This window comes from Sceloporus undulatus, chromosome 4 (assembly GCF_019175285.1).
Source record: "Sceloporus undulatus isolate JIND9_A2432 ecotype Alabama chromosome 4, SceUnd_v1.1, whole genome shotgun sequence".
NCBI lineage: Eukaryota > Metazoa > Chordata > Lepidosauria > Squamata > Phrynosomatidae > Sceloporus > Sceloporus undulatus.
The window spans coordinates 162,233,025-162,258,344 of NC_056525.1; the positions used below are offsets into that span (position 1 = coordinate 162,233,025).

General features: G+C 41.0%; 1 protein-coding gene across 1 annotated transcript; it reads left to right on the top strand.

The window, feature by feature from the left end:
- The first annotated feature begins 108 nt into the window (after positions 1 to 108).
- Positions 109 to 19,166, top strand: C4H5orf22 (chromosome 4 C5orf22 homolog). The gene is made up of 9 exons (XM_042461783.1): positions 109 to 375; positions 3,147 to 3,292; positions 6,597 to 6,746; positions 8,217 to 8,685; positions 9,854 to 9,916; positions 11,308 to 11,429; positions 12,438 to 12,504; positions 14,733 to 14,872; positions 16,989 to 19,166. The coding sequence occupies exons 1-9, from the start codon at positions 283 to 285 to the stop codon at positions 17,143 to 17,145; spliced, it is 1,407 nt and encodes a 468-aa protein (XP_042317717.1). The 5' UTR covers positions 109 to 282; the 3' UTR covers positions 17,146 to 19,166.
- Positions 19,167 to 25,320: the final 6,154 nt, after the last annotated feature.

Sequence of the window (25,320 nt, forward strand, 5' to 3'; positions counted from 1 at the left end):
TTGGAGGCTCAGATGATCGGAAGGGAGAAGAGAGGAGCCCCGTGGCCCCTCCTCCCCGCTTTCCCACCATGCCCGGCTCGGTGTCACCTCCAGAGGCCTCCCCCGGAACGCTGGCGACGCCAAAATTCTGGCCCTGGAACGCTGCCGGCGCCAGAGTTCGGACCTTGGAACGTTGAGCGAGAGCCTTGGAACGTTGCGGGGCTGAGCGTTCCCTCGGCCTTGGAAGGCGTTCCATCTTAGAGCCTTGGCGGATGGTGGAAGGCTGGAAGAAGGGCTCCCGAGATGAGCGACAGCGGAGGGCCTGGAAGCGCTGGGGCCAGCCCCCTGCGGACCTTCCCGGCTTTGCCCGTCTGGGTGGCGGAGGATCATCACGACGTAAGTGGGGGCTTCTAGGCCTCTGGCTGCCTCCGCACCACCGAGATCATCATCATTATTATTATAGTTGTTATTGTTATTATTATATTGATTTGTATACATTTTAATTTGTATTTCAATTCAAAACAGAGGGGTGTGTATGTGTGTGAAGTACATGATGAAAATGATTTTATATTTAAATAATTATTTAAATCATAATTATTTTATTTTTATTATTTGTTAATAAATAATTCATGATCGAATATTTAAAGAATTTACATTATTTAAAGAATTATTTAAAGAATTTACATGATTTATAACCGTTTAAAAAGGAATTAAATTACGTATTACAGTGGAAGGCCATCAAGGAGGGAGCCGTTCCGATCTCCCTGGGCAGAGAGTTCAAGTCTAGGGGCAGCCACCAAGGAGGCCCTCTCTCTCAATCTCAGTGGCAGTGGTTATAAGCGTTGTGTCTGCGCTGGAGAAATAAGGCACTTTGACTGCCGTGGCTCCATGCTGGGGAGTCCTGGGATTTGTAGTTTGTTGGGACACCAGAGCTCTCATCCTTTGTGTATTAATCCTCTTTTGCATATCCTCCCACCCAGAGGCCTGGCAATCTGCAACAGAACAATACACAGATTAACATGGGCATCATCCCTCCTTACCCAGGGTCAGACAGTATACTATATATAGCCAGTCTTTTCCAGGTCAGCATTCTCTGAAGATGCCAGCCACAGATGCAGGTGAAACGTCAGGAATAAACTCTCCTAGACCATGGCCACATAGCCCGAAAAACCCACAAAAACTATACTTGTAATAGCCTTTTCATTCTTGTCAAAGCATATGCAGCAAAGGTGGAGTAGTGTTCAATGTGGAGTAGTGTTCAGTAGTGTTCATTATGGTCGGTCATCAAATCACTAGAACATTTTTGCACAAGCAAATAAAGTGTCCTCGGGGTACAGCTTTGCCATAGAATGCACTTACGCAGGGTATGTAAGGAGATAACCAAGCTCAGGTCAAATTTACACACAGTGGAGAGCCAACTGGAATAGGCTCATTGACTCAATAGAAATAACAGAGGAAGGTCCAAAACACACTGCAGAAATAATCCAGTTTGAGACCACTTTGATTGCCCTGGCTCAGAGCTAGGGCATCCTGGGAATTGTAGTTTATTGTAGCACCAGAACTCTCTCTGACAGAGAAGGCTCAATGTCTCACAAAACTACACTTCCCAGCATTCCCTAGCATTGAGCCAGGGCAGTTTAAGAAGTCTGGAACTGGATTATTTCTGCAGTGTGTTTTGGATGACAAAACTACAAATTCCAGAGCAGGAAGCCATGGAAGTTAAAAGCAGCGTCAAACTGGATTGTTTCTGCAGTGTGGATGCAGCTTGTGTGGATTTACTTCTGGGCACGTTATGTGTAAAAGAGCTGTACAGTACTGCCTAAATATTGCACTCTGTATAGTACAAGGTGAGTTTCCCTTCTCCAAAATGCTTGGGGCCAGAAGTGCTTTGGATTTCTGCATTGTTTGTTTTATTTTAGAATGAATGAAATATACACATTCATACATAAATGTATTTATGTATGTATGAGTGTGTGTGTGTGTATGTATGTATCCTGGCTCAGCTATGGAAAGCCCCTGGGTGACTTTGGGCAAGGCACACTCTCTCAACCTCAGAAGAAACGTCTGAGAAGAAAACCCCCTCTGAAGAAACTTGCCAAAAAAACCCCAAGGATAGGGTTGCTATAAGTCAGAAGCAACTTGAAGGCACACGACAACAACAAATATATAAGTACACATTTTTTCAAAACACATTTATTTTTTAAAAAAATTAATAAAATAGTAAAGTTTTTTAAAAACCAAATATATATGTATGTATACATATATGTACATATGCATAATGTTGTTCTTGTTATTTGTTGCTGAAAGCGATAAGCCATTGAGCCAGTGATTTGAGTGTTGGACTATGGCTCTTGATACCAGGGTTCAAATCCCAACTTGACCCTGGAAATTACTAAGCAAAACCTTGTGCAAGTCACACTGTCTCAGCCCCAGAGGATGGCAATGGCGAACCTTCTCTGAAGAAACGTGCCAAGAAGACCCCATGATAGTTTGGCTTTAGGGTCACCATAAGTCAGAAATGACTCAAAGGCACCCAACAACAACATAGGCCATCACAGTTCGATTTAATTGATATAAAATGCAAACAAATAAAATATAGTAACAATAATACATTTAAAATGGAATACGGGTAACAAGCAAATAATACAAAAAAGTATAAATGCAAAAATCTAAAATCATATTCAATATAAATTAATAGCCCCCAAATGGGGTACCATGTATCTTCATCCCCCCTGTATAATTCTTATATAAATAATTTTGGTGCCCAGATCTTAACTTACTTGCAGCCAGATCAATTTTTGCAACCATAGTGGTGATATATACATCGTTGCCAAACAATAAGATACAGATCTGAGATATCTTGGAATGGGAACAAATCTAAACACACAATTCCTTCATGTTTCATATACACTTTATACACATAGTCTGAAGGCAATTTTAAAAAAAAATTAAAATAACTTTGTGCGTGAAACAAAGTTTGTGTACACTGAACCATCAGAAAGCAAAGAAGTTACTATTTCAGTACTGTAATAGTCACTTCCCCCTTTCTAGTGCTTTCTCCCTTCATGCCCATAGAACTACAACTAGGGCTGTATATCAGTAGTTGTACTGCACTGACTTTCTTTGCTTTCCCTTAATTTAAATACTTGTTTCCCTGTTTATTCCAGGTTCTTCCTTTCATTTACCGAGCCATTGGTTCAAAACATCTTCCTGCCAGCAACATCAGTTTTGTCCATTTGGATTCTCACCCGGACCTTCTCATCCCAGTGAATATGCCTGCAGACACTGTGTTTGACAAAGAAGCTCTGTTTAGGTAGGATCCTCCCATCTCTGCTGCAGTTGTTGAATGGCATATTTTTTATGTGCTTTGGTGTCCTGACCCCATCCTTGGACCACTCCAACATCACAGAATTGTATTTTGGCAAGATCTTGGAAAAGTCTCCCTCTCTCTCTCCCTCCCCCTCTCTCTCTCCCCAAGAATCATCCAGTCTCCAAAGCCACTTGCCATTTGTAGTAAGCAAGATAGTTCTGAGTGTGTTTTTACTAAATGGCCAGAAGAGGGCATATGAGACTTAAAGCTACTCAAATGTACAATGTGGAAAGGCTTTTTTTGTTTTTTGTTGTTAACTGCCCTCAAGTCGCTCTGGACCCATGGTGACATCTCCAAGACTCCCTGTCCTTCACTGCTCTGCTTTGGTCATGTAAACTCATACCCATGATCTCCTTAATAGAGTCCATCCATCTAGCATGTGGCCTTCCTCTCTTTCTACTTCCCTCCAACTTTCCTAGCATTATTATTTTTTTGAGTGAGTCTTCCCTCCTCATGATGTGCCCGAAGTATGACAGCCTCAGTTTTGTCATCTTGGCCTCCAGGGAGACTCTGGCTTGATCTGCTCTAGGACCTGCTTGTTTGTCTTTTTGGTGATCCATGGGATCCTCAGCACTCTTCTCCAGAATTGAATGCATTGATTTTCTTCCTATCTTGTTTCTTAACTGTCCAGCTCTCACATCCATACATGATAATAGGGAATACAATGGCTTGTATGATTTACAGAATTACAAATAATATTTAATGAATACACACACACACACACACACACAGTGGGGCCTTGTTATCTGCTGGGGTTTGGTTTCACAATCCCATGCGGATAACAAAATCTGTGGATGCTCAAGTTCCATTAAATATAATGGCAGAGCAAAATGGCGTCCTTTATATAAAATGGAAAATCAAGGTTTGCTATTTGGAATTTATACTATTTTGGAATATTTTCATGGTGTGGATACTTGAATCCGTGGATAAAAAAAAACCATGGATAAGGAGGGCATGCATACACACACGCACATTTATGTATGTATGTATAGATGTATATGGGAAGCTGTTAAGGGATGAGTGTGCTCAGTGGACCATATACTCCTAGGTGGTGGTGATGATAATGATTTATTTCTTGCCTGTCTTCTCAAGACTTGGGAAGGAGTACAACATAGGTTAAAATACAATATATAATTAAACACATAAAACCAATTAAGCACATAGGTTTAAAACATAAGATTAAAACAACTTTACACATTAAAATCAAAATATGAATGTGGAATCAGGAATAAAAAGTACAGGTGATGGTGGAATAGAATGGGGTGTCCTAGAAGATGGTACAGGAAGATGCCTGAAAACCTGAACTAGAGCTGTCCACACCAAAATATTTTGTTGCTGATCCTGCTCATTATCTAGACATCTGAAATACTTTTTTTACAGACCATTTTGTTTTGCTTGTTGGTAGTGTTGATGCAGTTTAAAGTGGCAAAGACAGCCAAGGGAAGGAGGTTTTAAAGGACTCCCGACCGAAATCTGTTTTTTAAATTAGTTATAGGGTGTATTTGCACACTGCAAAATTAAAGTAGTTTTATACCACTTTAATTGCCCATGAATCTATTTTACAGAATCTTTGAATTTGTAGTTGGGTGAGATATTCAGCCTTGTCTGTCAGAGAGCTCTGGTGCCTCACTAAGCCACAAATCCTGGGATTCTGTAGGACAGAATTACGGTAGTTAAAGTGGTGTCAAACTGCTTTAATTCTGCAGTGTGGAAACACCCATAGTAGAGATGTAAATCCAGTAATAAATCAATTTTTAAAATAGACCCCCAAGGTGTTTGTATTTTTTAAAAAAATAATTGTACTTGCAACAGTTTTAAAAAAACTTACAGCCTTCAGTGGTTGTGGCTGTGGTTTGGAGAGGTTAAAGTCTGACCAAGTTTTGTGAAACTCCTGGTGCAGGGAGCACTTTTTCCAGTGGATTGTCACTTATGAAATGTAAGATTTATACATGAATCCCTAAACCAGAAATGGGAATCATGCTAGTGGCTGAAAGCTGTAACTCGTATCAATCTTAACTAACTATGGTGAGGGCTGCTGGGAGCTAAAATTCAGCAAGAGCTGTACAATTCCCACCTCAGCCCTAAACCATAAATCCAGTTCAAAGTGCCATCTTCCATGAAGTAGGAGACTCAAACCATCCCATATAATGGCTGTGCCTACCCTTAGATATCCATGCAGTCAATTAATGTCTGAATAGGATGTAGTGGAAGAACAAAAGGGGACAAAGTCCCATGTACTCTTGCAGTGGTCAAAAGCTTTTGTATCTTAAAAAACGTTAAGGAAGAAAAGTCTTTTTAAGAAAGAAAAGTTTTTGACTGTCACATAGCACATGGGACTTTGTCTCCTTTCATTCTTCCACTCTGAATATCTGCTTTTCAGTTTTTCTGTTTTGTTCCTGACTGGGATGTACATGTGTAAAATCTAATCTTATGTATATCACAGTTGATTCAAGGACTATATATGGGATATCGGAATATTCAGACCTGTGCACATTTATTTTTATGTACACATGACTTCTTAAGATGTGATTCCAAAGCAAGATGCGAAATCATGGTTTAAACTTACCTTTATCATGGGTATTGTATCTCTACTGAAGTGGAAAAACTGTTTTTTCCAGAATTTTCCCTGCCTTTCTGGTGTTTCATTGTAGACCATGTGGGAGCAAGTCAGCACAATAAACCGTAGTTTGAACACCTGATTGGAGGGTTAGCCAGAAATAGCCAAAAGCCTTAGTTAGTACTAACCATGATGAAATGTTCTGCCTGCATTGGGACACTGTTTCTGACACTGTCTTTACAAAGATTACTTCCTTCCCTATCCAAAGTCTTTGGAAATCAATGATGAGGCTGGCCATTCTTGTGATTGAGATAATTCAAAATATTGTATCTTTCCCTTCCATTCTCATTTTTATTTTTTTTTCCTTGTGAGTGCTCTCTGATAGAAAAGGCTAAATGTCTGACAAAATTACAATTCCCAGAATTTCCTAGCATTGAGCTAGGGCAATTAAAGCCGTCTCAAGCTGTATTATTTCTGCAGTTTGAACCTTTGTTTCCTTGCCATATTAGTTGAATTTTTCCTAACTGTTTGCTCATGCATTTGTTGCCCCATTGGATTTGTTTTAAAGCATTCTACTGTTTTCTTTTGGATGTGCTACACATTAGATATATTATGACAGAGAGAGTTGCACCTCACATTCTCCGACAGTAGTGCTTTCCTCAATCTGTGTCACCTTGTGTTCTTTTACAGTGAACTAAGTATTGAAAACTGGATTATGCCTGCTGTATATGCTGGCCATTTTTCACAAGTTATATGGTTACATCCAGTCTGGGCTCAACAAATTGAAGAAGGGACCCATCACTTTTTAGTAGGTAAAGACACTTCCACCACTACAATAAGGTAAGTGTGGCCTGTGTTTGTTTAGCAGTGTTCAAAGAGCTAGGTTTGGTATATACTTGGCTGGTAGGAGTGGTAGCATGTGTTCTCACTTCAGGCTGCACATTATTGTATTTTGTCTAGCATCTTCATGGCCCAATTATATGTGTGTTTACTCAAAAATAAGGGCTCAAACAGACAGGCCAAAATAAAGCTGCTTTGGGTCACTTTGGAGGTATGCTGTTTAAATGACACACACATTTTAAGAGGCCAGAAGCTGCGCCAAAGCTGCACATTGGTGTGGCTTCTAGCCTCTTAGGACACATGCGTCATTTAAACAGCACACTTCCAAAGTGGCCCAAAGCAGCTTTATTTTGGTCTGTCTGTTCGGGTTCTAAGTCTTCTTTGAGTTTAACTGGGCTTACTCCCAATTAAATGTTGTAGCCCTACAGCCATGTCCGAGTTCTCTCTTTTGAGCAAAAGAAACAAATGGTTGTTTAAAATCTTTGTTTAGAAAAATGCTTCTCCTTCCTTCTTTCAGTATGTACTCAAGATGGGTTATAACAAATTAGCTATTATAGCCATATACCATTAAATTATAAGAAAATATGGTTGAGCCAAAGAAATAAGGGTTGATAGTTAGCAAATAGTAGTAATCTGGGATAGGCGACTGTGGTGAGAGGGAGGGCCATTATTTTGCCCTCGTGGCTCCCAGCAGGCTGCATCAGCACATCAAAAACATCTGACTCTCTAAAAAAATACCTTATTTTTTTCCCAGGCTTTGTGGGGCCTTTTCCCTCCCACTTTGTAGCTGTATAATTTAGGTGGTAAAAGTCATTGTGTTGCTATGATGAAACCACTGGAAGATGTACACCCGTGGAGATCTAAAGGATATCATCCAAAGTGCTACCAGTAGATTTCTGACCTAAAGGGCAATAACAATCCAAACACAGTTTAAAGTGGAAAAAAAATTGAGGGGGGGGGGGTGATTGAGCCAAAATTTGATCAGGCCATTAGCAGTAGTGTTTGGAAGATTCTGGGTGTTTTAGCCCCCAATGAAGCATTTTTTCTACATTCTTATTACCCTCAGAAAGAGAAGATGAAACAGGGTGGGATCATGGGCTGTTCTGGCAAGCCATTTCCAAGGGTACAGCTACTGTGGAGGGGGCAAAATGTGGGCATTGCCTTCCAGGAAGAATTCTGCTCAGTTGAGCATTTAGAAATATAGTTTAGACATCCACGGAAAAGCAGCAGACAAGGTGACCTAAGGAACAGAGGTGCAGCAAATGCAACACTTTCAGTTGTGAATTATTTTTAATGTCCAACTTTCCTCAATGCTAGAGATTACGGGAATGAAAGAAAATTTCCTTTGGGGAAGACCAGTGTTCTTATTTTGCGCCCCCCCCCCCCCAGCTCCCCCCCCCGAATGTTTTTATATCTTCCATCTGTTCTTCAAATGTGCTACATAACTGCTAAGATGCATTATTATTGCAGGGTCACAAGCACAGATAATTATTTCCTTTCTGACGGTCTCTATGTTCCTGCTGATCAGCTAGAAAATGAGAAGTCTTTGCATCTGAGTGTCCGCCTTGTGAATCCTTCCAGACCATCTAGCAACTGGGAGGAAAGTCATCCTCTGCCTTCTGCAAAGAAGCTGAAGTTGAGTGAGGCCAGTGCAGCAAATGCCACTATTGCCTCATCATCAAAAGATGATGGATTCTTCCTTGCCCCCAACCCTACAGATCTGGAGACGGAAGGTTTGGAAAAAATAGGGATTGTCCATGAGAAGGCTGCTGGTATTCAAGATCCCTCTACATCTTGTTCCTTTGGGAATCACACCTGCCAGACGACAGAGCTGGTCAAAGACATTCTCCAAGTATTGCACAAGGGCAGTGCTTTTGTTTTAGATATTGACTTGGATTTCTTTTCAGTGAAGAACCCTTTTAAAGAAATATACACTCAGGTAATCAGTGGATGATGTGATGATTTTGTAATTGGGGTGGACAAAGTCAAGTCCATGGGTTACATTTGCCCCTTGGGGTCCAGTTTTACATTCCCTAAGGAGCCCTCAATGACGTCCAGACTCCACCCCCTCCCTCAATTTTTTGCAAGCAGTTATTATGTTAAAACCACAAAATGTAGTGGGTTTTCCTTCCCAACCCTCAACACCACTAGTTATCCTAAATCCCCCCTCCCAGAAAGGTGGAAAATCAGTTCAAAGTGAAAACAGAAGCTTTTCATGCTCATCAAAAACATTTTGAATGTTTTGCAGATTTCATGAAGGCTCCTTTCAAAATGCATCCAGGGACTAGTCCTGCCCCCACCCTTTTTATTATGTTGATTTTGGTGACTAAACCTATAGATCTACACATGTTGAGATGGTAGCTGCTGAAGCAGGCTTTTGAGCACAACTCTAGGATTCTCTGTGCTGGCTGAGAAGTTCAGCAAGTGGCCATGTGGCTGGGGAATTCTGGGAGCTGTCTTCCAAATGTAATTTTTCCAAGCTTTGCATCTATTGACCTAAAAAACAACAACCCCAAGCCATTTTACCTTTGATATGCTGTTCGAGGCATACCCAAAAAAGGATTCTGGATGCAGCTGCTTGTTTGCTTTGCCTCCTGCAGGTGGCTCTAGCACTCACAGCTACAGAGGAATCACTTACAACAGTTTCAGTTTTGTGTACTTCGTTGGTTACTCCAGGCATGCCTCTGCATCCCAAAAATGCAAGTCTTTGTTTCTCCAGTGTGCCTTCCTTCAGGCACAGGAGCATGTTAAAAAGATGCTTCACTAGCAGAAGATTGATTAACTGAGTTGGGGCCAGTGTGCTGTAGTAATTTGAGTATTGGACTATGACTCTGGAGACCAGGGTTTGAATTCCCAGCTCAGCCAAGGAATCCCACTAGGTGACTTGGGCAAGTCTCTCACCTTCAGAGGAAGGAAAGGCAAACTTCATGTGAACAACTCTTGCCTAGAAAACCCATGATAGGTTCACCTTAGGGTTGTTGTAAGTTAGAAACAACCTGAAGGGACACAGCTCCAAAAACAAGGAAGGGAGTTTTTAAAAAGTCTGTCAGTTAAAAGCATACAGCTATTGTATTATAATTTGCTTGCTTTTCTTTTTGTTAAAATAGGAAGAATATAAGATTTTGCAAGAATTGTACAGTTTTAAGAAGCCCAACAGCAGTTCCTCAGAGGTTAGTAGTGGCTGCAGAAGAAGAGACTGAAGTAGTCCATTTTGTTTTCCTCAGAAAGCCTGTGAAATGGTGTTTTGGGGATCTGAATGAGACGGTGCAAAGGGGGAAATGGTGACTGATTTGCAACTATGCTAGCCTGTTTACTTTGTAGCAGAGCCTTAGAGATTATTTTTCTCACAAATTACATTAATTTGCATGGAGCTTTACCATGAGTGTAAATTTGACACAACAAAATTCACTCCCTCAAGCAGAAAGGGAAAACATTTAATTCTCCCACACATGTACTTGTTCGTTGTTGTTATTCTAAATGGTTTTTGGCTCTGGAATTTTTATGAGTATCCACATTATGCCCTTCTGTTGTTAGCCACTACATTAAGAGCATTTTGGACACTCCTATCCAAACAAATTAACTTCCTTGCCAAAGGAACTAGTCATGTCCTTTCCCCTCTGATTGTGGCCTAGACCACCACAGTTGACACTGCCAGTCATGTTCAAGATGACGATCTCATAGGTAGTGTTGCACATGAAAATCTCTAAATGAAACCAGTAGGTGTGAACCAAAGGATATTGACCCCAATATTACTGCAATCAGTAGTGTTATAAAATTTAAATGTATCCTTAATGCCAATGGATTTCAGTCCTACTTTAATGCTAATGATACCTAGAGAGAACTGCTTTTCATCATGGAGTTAAACAGAGCTGGTGTTATCACCCAGCATTTTCAGACCGATTCCAGGGTCTCATGACTTGGTGGGGTGGTTGGTGTCACAGACCTCGTGGAATTATCTTTTTCGGGGTTGGCACCTGTAGTTTCTGTCCCATGATTTCCCACAACCCTCACCAACATAGCCAATAGTGAGGAATTACAGTGGATCCTCGCCTTACGCGGGGGATCCGTTCCGGATCCCTCTGCGTAAGGCGAATTCCGCCTATGCTCGAGCCCCATTGGAAACAATGGGGCTCGTGCGCGGCGGCGCAGGACGCAACGGGCGCGCGCGCCCATTCAATTGAATGGGACGCGCCGCCCCTTCCGCCTTGTGCGCGCCCCGCGGCTTGAGCGCGTACACTCAAGTCCGCGTATGTAAAGACAGCGTATGGCGAGGTTCCACTGTATAGGATTTCCAGTCCAATAATATATGGAAGGCTATAGTTGCCTATACATGCTTTAACCACATAGAGAGAGCCTTTCAGTGATTCTGTTTCTCTTCCCTACCACAGAATATATTCCAGAGAGCACTACACTGGAGGGAAATGCCCCCTCCCCAAAAAAACAACAACATGGCAACATCTACAGAGTTTGCAGGAAGCCCTTTCCTCAACTCAAGAATTAACCATTGAGTCAAAGTGCCTTAGGTTTGCTCAGGATTCTGTTGGCTTTTTTTCTTTTAAAGGAAGACTTGCTTGACTGTGTTGAGAATCGCATCCACCAGCTGGAGGATCTAGAGGCAGCCTTTGCTGATTTGTGTGATGACGACACTGAAGAGAACTTGCAAAGATGGGCTTCACATCCCGGGTACAGTAACTGTGTTAGCCTTGAATTTTCATCCAGGGTTACTGTAAACATATATTTAAGAATGTGATGTGATAGAGATCATACTTACTTTAAGAAACAGGCAGGGACAGAGCTTGGAGAAATTAAGTTTTGAACTTTAGCTCCCAGAATTGCCCATAGTCATGGTTGCTGGGGAATTCTGGGAGTTGTAGCCCCCAAAAAGTAAAATTTTAAGCTCTGGGCTTGGCCAGCTGATGAATCCCAACAAGAATTTGAAAAGAATAAATACATGCATAACCATCAGCTGGTTTTTGCATCAGCTTTTGTGAATCAAAATTCCTGTATGCTACAACTGATCTTTTAACAAGCTAAGCCTTTCTTTCCCATCTTCCAGCTGGATTCACGAGGCAGCTCACAAAACAAAATAAAAGCCATTTGAAATCTAAGAAAAAGTTGTAAAGCTGTGAAATCATTTTCAATGATCAAAGCATTAATACGAAGAAAGTCCTGACACCCCCTCCCCCAAAATGCACTATTTTTCAGTAGAGGCAGTTTATGTGCTGCACCATTATAATTTTAATTCTCATGCTTCTGTGAAAGTTTCAGATGGTCAGGCTTGCCATTTAATCTCACATGGATTTTCTAGAAGAATCCTGCAGTAACTGTTTAGATAAGGACAAGGATGGAGAAGGAATATTTCCCAGCCTGCAGAAGGGCACAGTCCATGAAGTAAAACTCTGCTGTGTGTCTTTGGTCTAAAATACACTGCAGAAATAATCCAGTTTGAGATTGCTTTAACTGCCCTGGCTCAGTGCTAGGGAATCCTGGGAATTGTAGATTATTAGAGAAGGCAAAATGTCTCACAAAACTACAATTCCCAGACTTCCCTAGCATTGAGCCTAGGCAGTTAAATCAGCCTCAAACTAGATTATTTCTGTAGTGTGTTTTGGAGTTCATAGTACTTGCATAGGATTGTTTTATTTGAAATTAATGTACTGGGTTTGGGGTATTTGTATGTTTTTCCCACAGGATGAAAAATCTACTTCCTCTTGTGTGCAGCTTGAAAAATCGAATGGAACCCCCTGATTATGAGATGGTAATTTTTTACAAAATTTCTAGACTGACTTTTTACTATGCGGCATTTGCATCCTGGATAGTAGCTGACTTTGGGATCACAGTAAACCATAGGTGATCAAGAGAGCGGTCGCTTTTGGACATCTCAGCGGCTTTCGATACCATTGACCATGGTATCCTTCTGGAGCGCCTGAGAGAGCTGGGCATCGGGGGCACTGTGCTGCAGTGGTTCCATTCCTACCTCTCGGGCAGATTCCAGATGATGCAGTTGGGGGACACTTGCTCCTCTAAGAGGGAACTGATATCTGGTGTCCCTCAGGGAGCTATTTTGTCCCCCACTTTGTTTAACATTTACATGAAACCACTGGGAGAGATCATCCAGAGACACGGGGCACGGTGTTATCAGTATGCTGATGACACCCAAATATGCTTCTCTGTGTCCCCGAATGATGCAGTGACTAAGGATGGCGTCTCTCCTCTGAATGCCTGCCTGGAGTCGGTAATGGGCTGGATGAGGGAAAACAAACTCAGCCTGAATCCAGAGAAAATGGAAGTACTGGTGATAGGTCCCCCAGGCCTTAGAAAGGAAATTTATCCACCTGTCCTAAATGGGGTCACACTTCCCCTGAAGGACGAAGTTCGCAGTTTAGGAGTACTTCTAGACTCGTCTCTGCAGTTGACATCTCAAGTAGATGTGATGGTCAGAAGCGCTTGCTATCAACTTCGGTTGATACGCCAACTGCAGCCCTTTCTGGGCCAAAGGGACCTTGAAACTGTGGTACATGCTCTGGTAACCTCTCGATTATATTTCTGTAATGTGCTCTACATGGGGCTACCCTTGTACCAAATCCGGAAGCTTCAATTAGTACAAAATATGGCAGCCAGATTGGTCACTGGTGCGTCCAGGTTTGACCATATAACATGTATCTTGAAAGATCTTCACTGGCTGCCCATTCGCTTCTGAGTGCAATACAAAGTGTTGGTCACTACCTATAAAGCCCTACATGGCTTGGGCCCGAGTTACTTGAGGGACCGCATCTCCCCATATGATCCGCCCCGCATACTCAGAACATCTGGGAAGAACTTACTGGTAATTCCACCTTCCAAATATGTTGCCACATCCCAGATGGCCTTTTCAGTGGTGGCCCCACGGATGTGGAATGATCTACCTGAGGAGCTCTGTCTGACAACCCCCCTAGAAACATTCAAAAAGAGGCTTAAAACTCTTCTTTTTTGTCAAGCCTTCCCCGCTGAAGAATGAAGTTATCTACCCTGTTGCCATCAATTCCCTGCTTACCCTTGAAGTTGAATGATTGTGCTTAGAGTTCTGTAATTGTATGGTTTTAATTGTCTGTACACCGCTTTGATCTGTGGAAAAGCGGTATATAAATAAAATTTATTATTATTATTATTTATTATGACAGGGACAAATATAGCCTTCCCTTAGTTTTCTGTGCTTTCCCCCTTCTCTTCCTCTAATGCAGCCATAAGGAAGAGATGTTTTTGAGTTTTCAGTTAACTGCAGTGCAGTGTTACGTCTAACACCTGAACTGTAATTAATCTTAGGCATGCTTCATAAGCCACAATTGATTTGTTCAAATGAACCATAGTTTATTGGGGAGGGGGGGTTGTCATATAAACTGAATTTCAGATTAATCTAAATTTGCTGGCTTCAGACAAAGTGACAACCCTGTAGTTAAAAGTGGAGGTAAAATCTTTCAAGCTCTTCCTCATGGCTGACTCAAAAAGGAGACTAAACTTATCCCCTCGCTCCTGCCCTGCCCTCCACACAATAGTCAGTGGTGTGTTGTGATATCTGAACATGGCCACTGGATCTCAGCCAATAATGTAAAGTGTGATATTTGCAAACATGTTTAGAGTGTTGGACTAGGACACTGGGCTATCAGGGTTCAAAATCCTGCTTGGCCATGGAAAACCACTTGATGACCTTGGGCAAGTTACGTTCTCTCAGCCTCAAAGGAAGGCAGTGATAACCCCCCACCCACCCAAGAATCAATCTTATGAAGAAAACCTTGTGATAGTGTCGTATTAGGGTTGCCATAGGTGGGAAGCTAGTTGAAGACACACAGCAACAACAAATACACAATCTAAACCTTAGATCTTAAATTCATTAATATTCTTAAGGATTTTCTACTTTTTCTTTTTTCTTTTCCTTTGGCTTCTGTACTGTTTTCTGAGTTATGCCATGATGAATTCCTTTACATTGTCCTTTCCCCCCCTTTTCCCCAGGTCCATCAGGCTGGACTTACATGTGACTACTCAGAAATTCCTCATCATGTTAGCACTGAGAAAGAGATAGAGGGTCTTATACAGTCTGTAAAACATCTCTTGAGGAACTTGCCAAAGCCAACTCTTGTGACAATAGCCCGGTAAGCTTGGAACAGGGACACATCCTAGTCTGCAGGGTGGTATACTAAACAGACCACACTCGATAGGTCATGTGCAGCTACAGTTAGTGTGTCTCTTTCAGTTATGCATGCTTTGAGGATAGGTTTGGTCACAGTAAAATTACAGGTTCAGATTAAACATAATGAAATGAGACAGAATTCTCCATCACCTGCTTAGTTATCTATGGCCCAATCTAGACGGGCCTATAGCGCGCCCTCGTCACGTGCTAGGGGTTGGCTGAGGGCGCCCTCACCCCTAGAATGTGATGGTATCAAAATGGCAGCACCCTGTACACACGGGCACTACCATTTTAGTGTCCGCACGTTCCGGTATCATTGTGACACTGTGAGTGCACCATTGGTGCACTGCGGCGTCACAATGGCGCCGCAAGAAGATCCTGCTTTTTGCGGTTCCTTTTGCTGTGCGAGGGAGCCACACAGTTTGTCCCTCGCACAGCAAAACAAGGCGCCGGCAGACCTCCCTTTTTAGGCGGTCTGTATCCTGCCTATGTGTAACTAAATAGTGTCTCTGTCACAAGTCTTTATAGCTATGCTCACTGGTGGGAGGGGAGTGGAAACATCCTCCTCCCATGCCCTGTTCACCAGAAGCACAGAACCCCTTCTCTCTGCACAGCTGATGCCAGGTAAAGTAGGCTTGGGAAGGCATTCATGATCATGGCACTAGTTCCACAATTGTGACTACATAGTATTCACAAATATGGATCAGTTATGGATTTATAACTCAAAGTTACACATCTGTTACTGTAATACTGAATTCCAGCCATGGTTTGTATTTAGCACCGAATCATAAGATTTATCACTTCCACAATAAAGTTAAGCAGACTTCGGACTCATACATTCTTCCTTTCCCAAACTGTAGCCTCATACAGTGGTACCCCGGGTTACGAATTTAATTCGTTCCGCCGCCGCGTTCGTAACCCGAAAATCTTCGTAAGCTGAAAAAGCCATAGGCGCTAATAGCGAAAGCCGCGATTTCGTGCGAAAAAGCGCCGAAAAGCACCAAAATTTTTTTCGTAACCCGAAATAACCTTCGTAACCCGGAACAGTTTTTTTCAATGGATTTTTTTCGTAACCCGGAAATTTCGTAAGGCGGCGCATTCGTATCCCGGGGTACCACTGTACTTTTCTTTCTATTTTCCAGTAACTCTGGTGCTCTCTATCATCTGAACCTGCAGTAATCTTATTTCAACTTACTGGCAACAAGCCAGTTATAAATTGTTAATGAAGCTGGCTTGTTGCCACCGGCCTTAGTTAAAATGAAAAAAAAAAAAGGGGGAGGGGAGAATATAGGATCTGATTTATGAGGCTAGTAAATTGCAAGCAGAGTTGGGAAATTAATTAATTGCAATGGGATAAATAAATATTAAAAATGTACAGTAGATCTATCGAACAATCAGTAGACCATATATAATAAATACATAGTCCATAGATGTGATGGTCTGTTGGGTATAAATCCTTAACTGGGGAAAGGTTAATGACCCATGCATCTAAACAAAACAATAATGCAAGGGGAAGAACCATTTTGACATTTTAGTCTTGTTCAGTAGCCAATATTAATTCTTCTGGCTCTTCCCACTAGACTGAGCCACACACATCAGTGTAGAATTCCTGATAGAATAAGAATGAACATATTTCTTGCCTTCACCACCCAAAGCCTATTATAAAAACTTTAATATTTGTCACTGAACAAGACAATAAAAGTGATACACAGTTTAGATGGTATGCTAAGCTCTGGATAACCTAAAATAGAAAACTCCTCTTGCAAGTAAGTCACCTAAGCCTTCTGGGAAGGGCAGGCGGTAAAATGAGATAGTAATCCAATCCCCGGTAATGCAACCTTACGCATATCCAGCAAGAAGTAAGTCCCATGGAATTCAGTGGGATTTGAACAAATATGTGTTTTTAGGATTGTAGCCGCAGTTTCTTTGGAAGCAAGGAAAATCTATATGAGAAATGAAATCCTCGCTGGATTTTAAATAAGAAGTCAACCAAACCTGCAAAACCACTGTGCCTTTTGCCATCTTATAACAGTGTTCTTTGCAAGTTACTTAAAGGAATTACTATAATTTCTTTGCAGATCCAGCTTGGATGATTACTGTCCTGCAGAACAAGTTGAACTCATACAAGAAAAAGTTGTAAATGTGCTGCGATCGATATATGGCACCCTGGATGTTCATTTAGAATACCTTGAAAATTCATATCCTCCTGGAACAGATTCTTCTGCCACAGCATAATCAATGGGGCTGTAGTTATGGATGACAAAATTTGATATAACAAAAGTAGCTTTGCTATCTACAGATAGGCATCCTATAAGAGCAAAAGGTCCTCTCTAAAGTTGAACCATTTGTCATATTGCTGAGTGATGCTCATCAGCCAAAATTCTTTTAAAAATTGCTTCTATTGTTCCTTTTGTTACTCCTTTGTTAGGTGGCTTATAAAAGGAAATAGGGAGATCTGAGAAATAGTTCTTCTTGTATTCCTGGTGTCTTACAACAAACGAAGCCAGCCAGACTTTGGAAAAATACCTGATTTTATTCTGTGACTATTGAATTGTTTCCTTGGTTATTTCTAGTTGGAAAGTTTTGTTTGGACATTTGTATTGTACTTTAAAACAATGCTTTGGGTGTTTCTCTCCCCCCCCCCCATTAATTGGATTGTTTCATTTATTGTTTTCCTTACATTTCTCTCCCACTCTTTTCCAAAGATGGCCAAGGTAGCCTTCATAGAATTAGTACTTTGCTGTTTTCCAAAAACTATCCTGTAATTTCGGCTAGACAAGAGAATAATGATTTGTCTGATATCATTGAGTTAGGTGGGAATTGTTTCACATTTATTCAGTGTAAATGTAACCTTCCACCTGCTGTATTGAATTGGCTTACATCTTGAATGTAAAGACTGGGGAAAAAAACTGGGAAGGAAGGATTGAGTTTTATTAGAATCCAAACATTTCTCGCTGAGAAGCAATTCAACATCTTTTTGCATAAAAATATTTTAGGGCTGAATTTTTAAGCAAAAAAACACCCTGCTGGTTTTATTTATGGCTTAGAGGTATCGTCTTTCCAGAAGTGAAATAAAAAAGAGCAGGTAAAACATTCTTTGAGAGTCAGCATGGTTGATGGCTTGAGCATCGGAGGAAATCCGATCCCGTGCTCGACTCTGGAAACCCACTGGGTGACCTGGAGGGGGAGTCACACACTCTCAGCCCCAGAAAACCTTGTGATAGGTTTGCCTTAGGGTCACCACATACTTGAAAACATACAATAACAAAACACTCTTTACAAAGATGGTGTGCAACTTCTGTATCTTTGAGGATGTGACAGAAAAACTTACATGAGCCAAGCTGTCTTAATAAAATTTCAGCAGGTATAGTTTAGAGAGAAGTGGCACCCTTACAGTAAATTATACAAAGCAAAACCATAGCTGATGAATAAATCGGAAGCAATTAATTAGAACAATATATAGTATATCATATGAAACATATATGGAAACACAGTAGCCCAATGTGACAACTTTGGCACCAACCACATAAAATTGCACTCTCAATAAAACAGTACTATACAATTAATAAGTAATGGTCAACAATCAGAAAAATGCAGACCTAAATAGAAATGTATGTATTCATAGTGGATTGTAAACATACAAGAAAACAACTGTATATGCATAACAAACTGGAGAAGCAGTTAATGGACTTGGATCTATATGAATACAGTCTGAATGGAAGCAAAAATTCCAAAGGATGTTCATCTAGAAAAATTTCAGAAAATACTTGACTACTCCTAGGAGTTTGTGAAAGCATTTTATTGATCTTCAGTGGAATAGTTAACCATAATAAATGGTTCTCAATAGCTATAAATACCTAGATAATTAAATAATGATTATGTTGATGGTAATACGGATCATGCCTGAATAATACTGAAGTGTTTTCTTCATATTGGTCTTTTATATGAGTAACTGTTTGAGAAAGCCAATGTGGTGTAGAGCTGGAGACAAGGGTTCAAATCCCACTCAGCCATAGAAATCCACTGTTTGACCTTGAAGAAATCACTCTCTCAGCCTCAGAGGAAGGCAAAAGCAAATCCCTCTGGACAAATCTTGCTGAGAAAATGCTGTGATGGTTTTGCCTTAGAGTTGCCATAAACTGGAAACATCTTGAAGTCACACACCAATTCTGTGTTTGAGATTGTAATGTATTTGAGATCCTTCCCCTGATTGCTTGGCATTACCCTCACAATAAAACTATTTCTGATTGTGTTAATTTTCTGCTTCTGAAAATTGTACAGTCTTTCTTTTAAGGCAAAATGATTGTCTTCTCATATTGCATCCCAAGATTGTTGTCAGTTATCTTGCAAATCTTGAGTTGAGACCCGTAAATGAGAGAGATCAGTTGTGCTATGCAGTTGAAACTCTAGCATCTGTCAGGAGGATTCAGCTCTGGTGGATTCTAAACACTTTATTACCAAATTTATCAGGGTGAGGAAACTGTCTTCCTTGGTCTATATACAGCCCCCGAGACCCTCTTTATGGGTCCCATGGCCTCTCAGTTTTCCAAAATTTGGAGGAGAAAATTGGCTCAAAAATATGCCCAGTGCCCCTAGGGGACATGGGGGGGGGGTTCCTTCTCATTTTATACCCAGGAGAATCCTTTAAAAAACAATGGGAACTGATCTGGAAATTGGTGTAAAATTTTATTGGACATTGTGTAGTAGATACCCGCCCACCCCCGTTCTCCAGACCGGTCCAATGTAGCCCCTAGCTTCCAACAGTTTCCTATCCCAATATATGTGGCAGGTCAGTTTTCTTGCCACCCTATTACAGACAGGTGACAGGCTTGGAGAACAGTGACTTGTCTTTCCACTTGGTGAGTTCTGGACTAATTGAAGCGATTGCAGGACTTCTCCAGGTCTTCAAACACAATGAAATAAAACCAGAGGTCTCCATTTAGAGTCATGTGAGATTACTTCTGAATATAGCAGAGCTTCCTTTTAGCCTCCTCTCTCTTGCACCCAGTTTACCACTTTAACCTCTGAAGAGTCCCCCAGTTGTCTGGAGCGGATTGAGAAGGAAGAAGCACAGGGTTAGGGTAAATCTGGTCTGCCAGCTATTTCTGTTCTTAAGCGAGGACAGAGGTGGGACTGGTACCAATAAGAAGTCCTAGTATTTTTGTAAAAGGACTTGTAATCTATAAATTTGATATTAAATGCAGTGCTGCACACTAGGTGGGGCACTTTACCTACTGTTTTGTGGTTTGCTTCATCTCATGGGAAATGTTGAGATGCGTTGAGAAAGAGAAATTTAGTAATTACTGTCACCTGTTTTTATTTAAATCTCATCCAGGCAGATTTTGTTTTTGTTTTTTAAAAGTCCACTACGTACCTCAATTGGTTATTTTAACCCCACTTGAAATTCCAGTGGATTGTTGCTAAACTGAAAATCCTATGATTCCATGGGATGGAGTCCTGACCATTAAAGCGGTATCAAACAGCTATAACTGAAATGTTCTGAAATGTCTTTCTGCTACATTTAGATCTGTTTGAATTCTGCACCAAAACATGACTTGGGGGAATTAAAATATCACTTCTAGCTGGATGAAGATTTATAAGAGCTACCAAAAGCATGAAAGGGGCTGCCCTGGTCTCTGTTCTAACAGCTCATCATCATCATTTTGCAGTTCAATGAAGCTCAAGCTGAGCCAACTCTTGCATTGAATATAGCATACACAAACACTCCTACATTGCAGCTTGCTTGTTGCTTGGTAAGGCTGCAGGTTTTGCAATGATTTGGGGCACTGGGGAAAAATGGTTCTTGTCAAACATCTGACTAGAAAGACACAGCAGGATTTGGTTTGTAACGTCTAAAGTTATGGAGTCATCAATGTCAGAGAGTCCAACAAGGCCAGTTGGACAATTAATGGGAAAATGTAAGATCAATTGGTAACTTTAGACAACAAGAAACAGCTATTTGGTTTTGAAATAAACATCTGGAAAGGTTTTTGTTTGTTTGTTTTGTTCCCAGTTTCAATTTCTCACAGTAATAAATTTTCAGTTTTATGCTCATGAGCAGTTAAATACTGATTCTGACAATTGCAAGATCAGCAGGTCGGCAGTTCGAGGCCCTGGCACTGGGTGACAGAGTGAGCTCCCATCACTAGTCCCAGCTTCTGCCAACCTTGCAATTCAAAAGCATGCAAAAGTGCAAGTAGATAAATAGGTACCACTTTGGTGAGAAGGTAACAGCGTTCAGTGCAGTCATGCTGGCCACATGAAAACAGCTGTCTTTGACAACGCTGGTTCCTTCTGCTTAATAAGGGAAATGAGCACCACACGCTACAGTCAGACATGACGTGAAAACCTTGTCAAAGGGTAAACGTTTATCTTTTTAAATATATATTCTTTTTAAAAGTGAATATTTTGTTTTGTATCCTAGCCCTATAAAGAATACAAAAGAGACAAGTTCTATCTGCAGCTTGCATTAGTTTTCTTATATTCTGTTCAAACTTTGCTGGAGGGTGCATAGTATTGTATTGTCAAAATGGCAATAAAGGACTCAAGAAGTTTACACTATTACAGTATGAACCCAAAATGGCAATACTCTTACACAAGGAGTAAGCAGCAGTTAACTGAGGGAAAACTCTAAAGTAAAAAGTTACAAAAAAAACTTCCAACCCCCTCCCTTGATGTGGAAAAAAATCCAGTCCTTCAGGGTTCAATGATACAAAATGGGGATAAACTAAAAGAGGGATGACAGACATTGTAGGAAAGAATATGAGTGGATAAATAAAAACGGTGCAAGAATAGACGGAGAGATAAAAACGGTGCAGAGAGAACCACTACACTGCCTGGTTAGGATATTTTCTCAGGGACAGAATTGAGAAATCACTATAGAATGCCAATCTTTTTTTTTTAAAGCACTGCTACTCAGATTGGTGGCCCATTGACTGATGACAGTCCATGAGGTGTTGCCTACCAGTCTCTGATGAGTTTCCAAGAAAGAAAGAAAGATTATAGCCAGTGGACACAAATATTGTACCAGTCCCAGTAATAATTGGAAAATAATAATTGTCATTTGTTTCCTCCTTAAGATGATTTAGGATGGAACATCTTAAAATATCTGGGATTGTGCATCAGTGTGTTCATGCCATTGCCACACCACTACAAAGCTCCTTAAAAGGTTGCAGGAGAGAGAAGAGATTTCGCTATGGTGGGTTGCTGGCCTAGTTGAAAAAGCCTTCATTACAGATGCAAATGCAAAATGGGGTTGCAGGACTTACCCATAACCATAAGTTTCAGTCCAGAGTGGGAAGCTGTAGCCTGGCATCACTTCATGGCTGCTGGCTAGTTGTCTTCTTCCTTGGAGACCATGTGGCCCAGGGAGCTGGGGATGCATTACAGGCAGCCAATGGGGAGAAGGCTAATGGCTTCCTTTTTTTTTTTTTTTTTTTGACTGGCTGGAAGGCCAACCAGAATGAAGACTGCAACCTTTCAATCTTCATTCTGGTCTGTCAGAGTGGCATAAATTGCTGTATTCCCTACCTGCTGGGCCAGTTCTCCTGGAACTTGCAGCACCCTGGAAAGAGTATGGATGGACATCCCCTTATGGGACCTGGGGTAGAGAATGAAACAGAAATGGCTGGCACAAGGGGGAAGGCTCACACGTTACTGAACCACCACCCCAGGGGTATGGGTTCTTGCCAGGACTCCTGTTGTGTAAGTTCCTATTTCCCACTTCTGTTCTTCAGCAGCAGCCAGAAGTTGGTCTCATCGGGCAGTGGGTAGGCTGGCCAGTGCCCAGATCCAATCCCATGCATGTACCAACTACTGCAACTGTAATTAACAAACAGTTGTGGCCATTTTTTCACCCAGTTCTGTGTGTGGGTTGTTCTCTTGGCAGAAGAAGACTCATCCCTGGACACGCAAGTGGGCTTTGCTAGCAGCTGAACACTGTGGCTCACGCTGTTTGGCTGAGTACCTGAATCTGGAAGAATATTAGTTATGCAGAATTTTCTCCCTCAACACTGAGAAAGAATATGCTCCAGGAAAAGAAATGGCCTGATTTAGAAACTGTATCAGTTGGGTTTGATGACGAGAATTGTTCATAACTGATCCACCACCACCACCACCACCAATATGGCTGGAAACTGGAGGTTTATGCAGGCTCAGTTTTTTCTGAAACATATTTGATGGATAATGGAATCCTTCAGGGTAGTCTAGTTAGTCCCACTCTGTTTAACATTGTGATTAATTATCTGCCCTCTATTGTTCCCCAAGGGGCTATTGTTAATTTATATTGTATATGGATGACTGTGCTTTATGAGACTATAGCAGCTGCTGTCAGATTGCTGAAACAGTTTTCAGTAAATGGGAAGAATGAGTAGATTCTTGTGGGGTTACTTTTTCTTTGGCATGGTGGCAGTTTTAAAGAAAGAAATATCCCAGAGAGATTAATTTGGAGTTGTATAGTGAAAGGATTCACCTAGTATCTACTTTCAGATCTGGAAGAATGAGTAAGCTGACATGGAGGGATCATTCCTACTTGGTGATTCATAAATGTACACGTAGGCTGAATATGTTCAGTACCATGTACTGAACATGAGGTACAGATAGAGTGCTCTTCCATAGGATGGTTCTGTATGGCATTCACTATGGCATCACCTGTCCATGATGGTGGGGTTGCATGCTTTTGTTTGACAAGAGGCTATGCTAATGGCAGCAGTGCTGCCAGTAGGATCTCTGATGTCCGACAGTCTTACTGCGTAGCAAGACTAAATGTGCCAAATAACTACTGGGCAGCAACAGTAGCTGGGGAGACACTTGCAAAGGCTGTCAAGGAGACAACAGTGGCAATATAGCTAACACTTGTTTGTATTGCAAAGAAGGAGGCACTGGTAAACCACATCCAAAGAATTTTTAACATGAAAAGCCTATAGTGAGACAATCCAAAATGAAAGAAGAGATACTGCCAGAAGATAACACCCTGGTGCAGAAGGCTATCATCCAGCTACTGGGGTACATCAGAAGACAGCTATGAGTAGCACTGTGGCTAATGATCCATATGGACTCAAGCTGAAAGGACATTCAGCTGTTGATGTGCTCAGCAGTGAAAGGAAAATCCAAAGCTTCACAACACCTACACTAGGAACATGGAAGGTGAGACCTATAAATCAGAAAGCTAGACATTGTAGAACAAGAAATGGAAAGTATAAACATTGCAGTCCTTGGGGTGAGTAAGGTAAAGTGGGCAGGAATGGGATATTTTGAATCAAATAACTACACAAGAAATGAAAATCTAAGTGAGGCAGAAACAGTGTCCCAGAATAGGAATGTGTAAGGCTTTTAAACATTAAACCTTTTAATGCTAGTATCCCCAAACACTAGATAAAAAAGAAGAGAAAAAGACCCTAGGATCTGGAATTGAAGAATAAGAATTCTCATCCAGAGTTCTAGTGCCTCACCAATCCAGAAGCCCTAGGATTGCATTGAGTGCTACCATGGCTGTTAAATAGCATATAGCACTATAAATGTGTAGTGTGCGTGGGCTCTCAATTTACTTATAAGTTTTGGAGCAAAATAATTGAATTTAGAGACCTGAAATGACCCATCTTAGTGTCTGAGCATGAGTCAGCCAGACCTCCATAAGAGATTGCCTCATGCTAGGGAGGTATGTCTGTATTTTCTGCTCTTTCAGTCAAATTTAATGTGATTCATTTGATTGAGACAAACAAACTGAAGTCAGTAGCATCACTAGGGTTGACATCATGTGGTGCGGTAACTCATGATGTCATTCCCCCACTGAACACCTCCCTTACCATACCATACAGAATCCATAGTAATGTTTTTCGTGTTACTATTACTTATAAATTGTAATTCCATCCATCACTGAATGTAATGCTAACAGTTGTGACATAAACAACTAGCAAAATTAGAAGTATTACTTTAAATTAAAATATCATATGCACGGCCTAAATGTCTTTACATTTACATACTTTCATGTGGTTAAAGTGAAATTTTGCAAAAATGTGACTTTTTAAAAAAATGAAAAAGAATTTTAAAAATTATTTTTTAAATTAAAAATTTAAAAATTAAAAAAATTAAATTCATTTCTAAAGACTTGGGGCCTATCCTTTCTCCTCTCACGGAGCCTTGCCCCACTCACTCCACCTCTTCAGTGTTTTAAAGGGACACAAATCCCACATCTCCTAGTGATACTCCTGACTGAAGTGCAAAGAAAAACCCAATGTGACTTATTTATTCATTTTATTTCTTACTTTTTCTCTACAGAGCTCAAGGTGCTGTACATCATTTCCCACCTCTATGTCATTTTGTTCTTACAACTACTTGATAATGTAAGTTTGGCTGAGAAGAATAATGAGTGGTCCAAGGTTACTCTGTGGGCTTTATGACTGATGTTGATGC

Coding starts and splice junctions, on each gene's coding strand:
- C4H5orf22 (XM_042461783.1), top strand. CDS start 283: ATGAGCGACAGCGGAGGGCCTGGAAGCGCTGGGGCCAGCCCCCTGCGG. Junction 376..3,146: donor TGGCGGAGGATCATCACGAC/GTAAGTGGGGGC, acceptor TGTTTATTCCAG/GTTCTTCCTTTCATTTACCG. Junction 6,747..8,216: donor ACTTCCACCACTACAATAAG/GTAAGTGTGGCC, acceptor TTATTATTGCAG/GGTCACAAGCACAGATAATT.